General features: G+C 35.0%; 1 protein-coding gene across 1 annotated transcript; it reads left to right on the top strand.

Annotated features, from left to right (window-relative positions):
• Nucleotides 1-6118: 6118 nt before the first annotated feature.
• LOC112785444 (uncharacterized) lies at nt 6119-8247 on the top strand. The gene is made up of 2 exons (XM_025828908.1): nt 6119-6279; nt 7680-8247. Exons 1-2 carry the CDS (start codon nt 6119-6121, stop codon nt 8245-8247), a joined length of 729 nt encoding a protein of 242 aa, XP_025684693.1.
• The last annotated feature ends 955 nt before the right edge of the window (nt 8248-9202 follow it).

The raw sequence follows: 9202 nt of genomic DNA, 5'->3' as shown, positions 1-9202 counted from the left end.
GCTCAGCTTTTGAGGAGGAAAGTACTTGGCTAAGAAAGCCGTGACCAGCTTATCCCAAGAGTTCAGGCTGTCTTTGGGTTGAGAATCCAACCATAATCTAGCTCTGTCTCTTACAGCAAAAGGGAAAAGCATGAGCCTGTAGACTTCAGGATCTACTCCATTAGCCTTAACAGTATCACATATCTGCAAGAATTCAGTTAAGAACTGAAAAGGATCTTCAGATGGAAGTCCATGAAACTTGCAGTTCTGTTGCATCAGAGAAACTAATTGAGGTTTCAGCTCAAAGTTGTTCGCTCCAATGGTAGGAATGGAGATGCTTCTTCCATGTAAATTGGAATTAGGTGCAGTAAAGTCACCAAGCATCCTCCTTTCATTATTATTATTTTCGGCTGCCATATCCTTTTCCTGTTCGAAAATTTCTGAAAGGTTATCTCTGGATTGTTGTATTTTAGCTTCTCTTAATTTTCTCTTCAGAGTCCTTTCAGGTTCTGGATCTGCTTCAACAAGAATATTCTTGTCCTTGCTCCTACTCATATGACAAAGAAGAAGGCACAGAAAAATAATAATAATAATAGAGATCCTTTATACCACAGTAAGGGGATCCCTGTATGAGTAGAAGAAGAGGGGGAGATAAAGAATGTGATGTAAAGGAAGAAACACAACTGTACGAATGGAAGAGATGTGAGATGAGATGTTAGGATATGAATGAATAAATAGAGTAAGATGGGGGAGGGAAAATTTTCGAAAATTATTTTGAAAAAGAGTTAGTGATTTTTGAAAAATGGTTTTTGAAAAATGTTAGTAATTTTCGAAAATTTTTTTAAAATAAAAAATAAAAATAAAAATAATTAGTTAATTAAAAAGAAATTTTTGAAAAAGAGGGAAGATATTTTCGAAAATTAGAGAGAGAGAGTTAGTTAGGTAGTTTTGAAAAAGTTAAGAAACAAACAAAAAGTTAGTTAGTTAGTTGAAACAAATTTTGAAAAGATAAGAAGTTAGGAAGTTAGAAAAGATATTTTGAAATCAAATTTTTGAAAAAGATAAGAAGATATTTTTGAAAAGATATGATTGAAATTAGTTTTGAAAAAGATTTGATTTTTAAAATCACAATTAATGACTTGATTCACAAGAAATCATAAGATATGATTCTAGAACTTAAAGTTTGAATCTTTCTTAACAAGCAAGTAACAAACTTGAAATTTTTGAATCAAAACATTAATTGTTATTGTTATTTTCGAAAATTTGGTATAAAAATAAGAAAAAGATTTTTGAAAAATATTTTTGAAATTTTCGAAAATAACTAAGAATTTTGAAAAAGATTTGATTTTTGAAAAAGATTTTGAAAAAGATAAGATTTTCAAATTGAAAATTTGATTTGACTCATGAGAAACAACTTGATTTTAAAAATTTTTGAAAAAGTCAACTCAAATTTTCGAATTTGATGAGAGAAAAAGGGAAAGATTTTTTTTTTATTTTTGAATTTTTATGATAACATGAAAATTATGCAATGCATGAAATTTTTAGATCAAAACAATGAATGCATGCAAGAACGCTATGAATGTCAAGATGAACACCAAGAACACTATGAAGATTATGATGAACATCAAGAACATATTTTTGAAAAATTTTTAATGCAAAGAAAACATGCAAGACACCAAACTTAGAATTCTTTAATGCTTAGACACTAAGAATTCAAGAATGCATATGATAAACATGAAAAGACTCAAAACAAAAAATCATCAAGATCAAACAAGCAGACTTACCAAGAACAACTTGAAGATCATGAAGAACACTATGAATGTATGATATTTTCGAAAAAAATGCAAGATGCATATGCAAGTGACACCAAACTTATGATATGACTCAAGACTCAAACAAGAAACAAAAAATATTTTTTATTTTTATGATTTTCTAATTTTTTTGGATTTTTTTTCGAAAATTTATTGAAAAGGGAAAATAAGGATTCCAAAATTTTTAATATAAATTCCAGGAATCTTGCCATGTTAGTCTAAAGCTTCAGTCCAGGAATTAGACATGGCTCACTAGCCAGCCAACCTTTCAATGAAAGCTCCGGTCCAAAACACTAGACATGGCCAATGGCCAGCCAAGCTTCAGCATTTAACACCAGAGTATATTGCTCTTGATAACAAATTGCTGCTCATCATTTATCAAGTATGTAAATTACCTCTGATGGTTTGGAAGCCTCAGTCCAAAAGAATTTAGATATGGCTTTACAGCCAGCCAGGCTTCACATGCTTCATGAAACACTAGAATTCATTCTTAAAAATCTTGAATAAAATTTTTGAAAACATTTTTTTTTTCGAAAACAGATGAGAGATTCTTGAAAATATTTTTGAAAGATTTTTTTTTTGAAAAGAAAACAAAAAGAAAATTACCTAATCTGAGCAACAAGATGAACCGTCAGTTGTCCAAACTCAAACAATCCCCGGCAACGGCGCCAAAAACTTGGTGTTGTTGCCGGATCCGAACTTGGCACTGATGTTACCGGACCAAAAGCTTGCCGAAAACTCAAACAATCCCCGGCAACGGCGCCAAAAACTTGGTGCACGAAATTGTGATCTCCAGGCTCGAACAAATCCTGGTAATGGCTCCAAAGATTGGTGCTCTGATCTTAATTCATAATTGTCACAACTTCGATACAACTAACCAGCAAGTGCACTGGGTCGTCCAAGTAATACCTTACGTGAGTAAGGGTCGAATCCCACGGAGATTGTTGGTATGAAGCAAGCTATGGTCACCTTGTAAATCTCAGTCAGGCAGATATAAAGTGATAATGGTGTTTTCGAATATTATATAATAAAATAGGGATAGAGATACTTATGTAATTCATTGGTGAGAATTTCAGATAAGCGAATGGAGATGCTTTTCGTTCCTCTGAACCTCTGCTTTCCTGCTATCTTCATCCAGTCAGTCTTACTCCTTTCCATGGCTGGCTTTATGTGATACATCACCACTGTCAATGGCTACTTTCGGTCATCTCTCGGGAAAATGATCCAATGCCCTGTCACGGCACGGCTAATCGTCTGGAGGCATCACCCTTGTCAATGGCTTCATCTTATCCTCTCAGTGAATAATATGCTCACGCACCCTGTCACGGCATGGCTATTCATCTGTCGGTTCTCGATCATGCTGGAATAGGATTTACTATCCTTTTGCGTCTGTCACTAACGCCCTGCAATCGCGAGTTAGGAGCTCGTCACAGTCATTCAATCATTGAATCCTACTCGGAATACCACAGACAAGGTTTAGACTTTTCGGATTCTCTTGAATGCCGCCATCATTCTAGCTTACGCCACGAAGATTCTGGTTAGGAGATCTAAGAGATACTCATTCTAGCTTAATTCATGTAGAACAGAAGTGTTTGTCAGGCACGCGTTCATAAGGGAGAAGGATGATGAGCGTCACACATAATCATCACCTTCATCACGTTCTTGGGTGCGAATGGATATCTTAGAAGCGAAATAAGAAGAATTGAATAGAAAACAGTAGTACTTTGCATTAATCTTTGAGGAACAGCAGAGCTCCACACCTTAATCTATGGAGTGTAGAAACTCTACCGTTGAAAATACATAAGTGAAAGGTCCAGGCATGGCCGAGATGGCCAGCCCCCTAAACGTGATCACAGGATCAAAATACAATCCAGGATCCAAAGGTGGTCAAAAAGACGTCTAATACAATAGTAAGAGGTCCTATTTATAATAAACTAGTCACTAGGGTTTACATGAGTAAATAATTGATGCATAAATCTACTTCCTGGGCCCACTTGGTGTGTGTTTGGGCTGAGCCTGAGTGTTGCACGTGCAGAGGCCATTTGTCGAGTTGGACGCCAGTATTTGTGCCCGTTTGGGCGTTCAACTCTGGTTTTGGATCCTTTTCTGGCGCTGGACGCCAGATTTGGGTAGAAAGCTGGCGTTGAACGCCAGTTTACGTCGTCAATTCTTGGCCAAAGTATGAACTATTATATATTGCTGGAAAGCCCTGGATGTCTACTTTCCAACGCAATTAGAAGCGCGCCATTCTGAGGTCTGTAGCTCCAGAAAATCCACTTTGAGTGCAGGGAGGTCAGAATCCAACAGCATCAGCAGTCCTTCTTCAACCTCTGAATCTGATTTTTGCTCAAGTCCCTCAATTTCAGCCAGAAAATACCTGAAATCACAGAAAAACACACAAACTCATAGTAAAGTCCAGAAATGTGAATTTAACATAAAAACTAATGAAAAAATCCCTAAAAGTAACTAGATCCTACTAAAAATATACTAAAAACAATGTCAAAAAGTGTATAAATTATCCGCTCATCACTGAAAAAGAGAATGAAACTAATGAGCTAAAACGAAAGATAGCTGAGGAAAAACAAAAGTTGGGCGGTCAGACTTCTTTGAACAAGTGTGTCAACAAAGCTAGGATACAACCTATGAACCAGAAGATGAAGACTGTAGTCATGATTGATGAAAAACTCGATGTATTTTCTTAAAAGACAAGGGTTCTTCCCACCAAAATTTCAAACAATAAATGGGTCCAGAATGTGAAAAATGTGCAGAATCAACCTACTGCTTTCTCAAGAGGAAAAACCAAGTGGGTGAGGCCTAGACCTTTTAAGCCCAGGTACTACGAGTTCTAGTTATGGAACATGAATCATGCACAAGATATAGGTAGTGTATATATTCTAAAAAATATACATATTTCCTTAAAACCAATTTATTCTTGTTATAATCCTAACATGCAGCAGGTTCCTAGTTATTCTCCTTGACCAAATTGTCAAAATATTCTAAAGTATTCTCTTTTTACAACTTTTGAGCAAAAAGAGAATATATCTGAGTATGTTCTTTTAGATCCATATAAGGGACATGGAGCAGATTTTCCTCCTTTGCTAACCATGGCTAAATTTGCAGAAATAGAAAATTCTTCTACTCACCCTAAATGCAATAAAAATATAAAGAAAAATCTGGCTGCAATGAAGGTAATGGTTGAAAACAAGAGAAAAAATATGAATATTTAATTACTGATTATTTTGAAATTGATTTTGATGACAACTTAGAAGCGATATTTGGTGTTAAGCAACCTATAGCTATGGTATCAATACTCCCCGAGGAGTATAGTCAAGTTCGGAAAGTGGAATCATTAGAAGATGATTGTTATGATATCTTTCCTAGAAGCGAATGCTTATTACTAGATGACAATATGTGTGGTGGAGGATTATTTGAGAAACCTACTGAAAATGAGAAGGAACATTTGTGTCCACTGCATATCAAGGCTCGTGTTGATGAAAGGATAATCAATAAGATTTTGGTTGACGGGGGAGCTGCTGTCAATCTCATGCCTGAAAAAATGATGAGAAGGCTTGGGAAGACTGAAAATGATTTTATCAAAAGTAGCATTGGGGTGACAGATTTTAATGGAAGGACTTCTTTTATTAGAGGTGTGGTTCTACTGTCAATTGAGGTTGTTTCTGTCAATAGGCCAACTCTGTTTGTTGTTGTTCCATCTAAAGCTGATTTTAAGTTACTTTTGGGACGTGATTGGCTTCATGAAATGGGTGCTATTTCATCCACTTTACATAAAAAACTGATTTTCTGAAATGAAGATGGAGGAGTGGAAGAAGTTCTTGCTGACAATAGTACCTGTTACTATGATGAGATGCATGTGGAGTTCAGGATGTATAATCCTGGAGTCAAGCGACTGACGATTGACACCAAGGCATTTAATCCTGAAAATATTGAGATGTGCAAAATAGATGTGAATAGTTTTATTTTGGTCCGTAAAGCTCCGGGGTGGATACGGCCTCAAAAGAGGCTTAGATGACGAGGTTGACGAGCCAACTAGCTCGGCTGTCAGCCTATATGATAGACAGAGAAGGGTGCATTGATAGTGTACCTTATGATTGTATATATGATGATGGTATTTTAGGTTTTGAAAAAAATAATACTAACAATGTGAAAAAAATTGAGGTGCAGGATCTTTTGGAGGAGGTAGATATTGGTAACGGTGATTATCCTAGATCAACATATGTGAGCAAGATGTTGCTTGAAGATTTCAAAAAAGAAATGGTGGAGATATATTAAAGGAATATTGTGTCTGTTTTGCATGAGATTATGAAGAAATGCCAGGTTTGAGTCGTGAATTAGTAGAGCATCAATTGCCATTAAAGGCCAATGTCAAACCTGTCAAGCAGCCACTAAGGAGATTTACTCTTGAAGTCGTGCAGAAGATTAAAGAAGAGATTGAAAGACTTCTTAAGGCTAAGTCTATAAGAACAGCAAGGTATGTCAACTGAATTTCTAATGTTGTTCCTGTCATGAAAAAGAATGGAAAATTAAGGGTTTGCATTGATTTTAGAGATTTAAATTCTGCAACACCAAAAGATGAATATCTAATGCCTATAGCTGATATGTTGATAGATTCTACTGCTGGTCATAAAATTTTAAGTTTTATGAATGGATATTCAGGTTATAATCAAATTTAGGTGTCCAGGTACTTTAGGAACTTTTGAATGGGTTGTGATGCCATTTGGGCTCAAAAATGCTGGTGCAACTTATCAAAGGGTGATGAATAAAATTTTTTATGACTTTCTTAAAAATTTTATGAAAATTTATGTTGACGATGTGTTTGTCAAATCAAATGCTCAAATAGAGCATCTAAAAAATTTAAAAAAAGCATTTGAAAGAATGAGAAAGTATAAATTAAAAATAAAATCCTTAAAATGTGCTTTTGGTATGAGTGCAGAAAAAAGGGATTGAAATTGACAAGAACAAGACAAAGGCTATCTTAAAGGCTCTTTTTCCAGCAAACAAAAAGCAACTACAAGCATTTTTAGGGAAGGTCAATTACCTTTGAAGGTTCATTTCCAATCTGTTAGGAAAAACTAAGGTTTTTGCACCTCTGATCAAGTTGAAAAAAGAGGAAGGGTTCCAGTGAAAAGCAGAGCATCAAAAAGCTTTTGACGACATCAAGTAGTACTTGACTAATCCTCCTATTATGACACCTCCAAGGCACAGAGCACCTTTAAAACTTTACGTGTTAGCTTCTGAAGTAACAATTGGTGGAATGCTGGCTCAAGAAGATGAGGATGGCAACGAAAGAGTAATTTATTACCTAAGTCGTGTGCTAAATGATGTTGAGAGCCGTTATTCTCCAATTGAAAAACTTTGTTTAGCTTTATATTTTTCTTGTTTAAAACTTAAGTATTATTTAATTCCTAGGAATTTTTATGTAAATTCTAAGTTTAATGTTCTTAAATATATGTTGTCTTCTCCAATTTTGCATGGCAAACTAGGAAAGTGGATGTTGGCCTTAACGGAATCTTCTTTACATTTTGTTCCTGCAAGAGCCGTTAAGGGACAGGTTTTAGCTAATTTTTTGGTTGACCATTCTTGTATTGACATTGATAAAATTTTACTAGGTTTTGTTGGTTTGATGCCTTGAAAAATATATTTTGACGGTTCATGCCATAAGGGTGGTGTTGATATAAGAATTTTAATTATTTCTCCAAGTAGCGAGCCAAGTAAATTCCTCTTTGAATTAAATTATTCATGTGCCAACAATGAGGCAGAGTATGAAGCGTGAATAATGGGACTGGAATTATTATTAGAAAGAGGAATTAAAAATGTGGAAATTTTTGGAGATTCATAGCTTGTAGTCCGTCAAGTATCACTTGAGTATAGGTGTGTTAGTGAAAATTTAAGAAAGTATTTCAATGTGGCTACAAAGTTATTGAGCGAGTTTGACAATGTCATTGTAAGGCATGTTCCAAGGGAGTTAAATCAAGAAGCAAATAAATTAGCTCAAATTGCTTCAAGATATAAGATCAAGTCCTCAACATTAGAAAAATTGGTAAGGATAAAGGACATATTTATGCCTTTGAGAGAAAGAGAAGTGTTGTTATTAGAAAAACTAGACCCAAAAGATTGGAGAGTACTAATTGTGGAATATCTAGAAAATCCAAGTCTTAGTGTCGATAGAAAACTTAAATATAGGGCTCAAAGTTATGTTCTAATGAATAATGTCTTGTTTAAGAAATCTGTTGATGGAAATCTCTTGACATGTTTGGGAGAAAAAGAAACATATTTGGCTCTTGCAGAAGTGCATAAGGGAATTTGTGGTGCCCATCAGTCAGGGAAAAAAATGAAATGGGTGACAAATAGGAGAAAATTGTATTGGCCAACTATTCAAAGAGATTGTATAAATTATGCTAGGTCCTGTGAGGAATACCAAAAACATGGAAGCCTTTAACATATTCCAGCTTTAGAATTGCATGTTATAATTAAACCATGACCGTTTAGAGGTTGGGCTTTAGATCTGATCAGAAAGATTCACCCACCTTCTTCTAAAGGTCATAAGTTCATTTTGGTTGGTATTGATTATTTTTCTAAATGGGTAGAGACTATCCTTTTAAAGGAGGTGACTCACAATGAAATAATTGATTTCATTAAGGAGCATATTGTGCATAGGTTTGAAATTCTGCAGTCTATTATCACTGATCAAGGAACCACGTTTATTGAAAAAAATATCATGGAATATGCCAAGTCTAGGGATATAAAAATGCTTTCTTCTACACCGTATTATGCCTAAGCAAATGGACAAGTGGAGGTAGTATGTCAACAAATGCACATTTGATTTACTTTGACAACACTTGAGGCAAATGCACACGAGATGGCATGCACCAGTGCAACCTGATATAGACAGATATGGAGGTCATCTCAAATGAAATACAAAAGAGGTCACTGTGATTTTAATAATTAGTTTAGTATGAAGTAATGTAATAACTTCCTAAAGATAGCAAGTGTCAATCAGTCTACAAAAAAAAAAAGATAGGGTGCATACAAAAGCAAATAATAAAAAAAAAACTCTAAAAGTTAAAAAAAGTGAAGATTGCAGGGACATATTAAAATGACAGAAGTTCACATAATAAATACAAGATTAAACTTCAAAGATCTCTTTCAAATGAGTAACTTCAGTTTGGAGAGCGGTTTGGAAGTTCCTAGCTTCTTTTGCAGCTTCATGTGAAGAAAGCATCTTCTCTTATAAGAAAGAGATACTAATAATCAGGCTAAATGAAATGTCATACCTTATTAGTTTTGGGGTTAGGTGTAGGCTTATCAAATGTGGTAGAGATCAGATCTTCAGTGTTAGGCACAATTAGTGAAGTGGTAGGAGCCGCAGTGACCTAAAGCAAGAAGTGAAATGA

This window comes from Arachis hypogaea, chromosome 20, assembly GCF_003086295.3.
Source record: "Arachis hypogaea cultivar Tifrunner chromosome 20, arahy.Tifrunner.gnm2.J5K5, whole genome shotgun sequence".
NCBI classification, from domain to species: Eukaryota; Viridiplantae; Streptophyta; class Magnoliopsida; order Fabales; family Fabaceae; genus Arachis; species Arachis hypogaea.
Note: the sequence above shows the minus strand (reverse complement) of the source record. Positions and strands in the feature narration are given on the sequence as shown.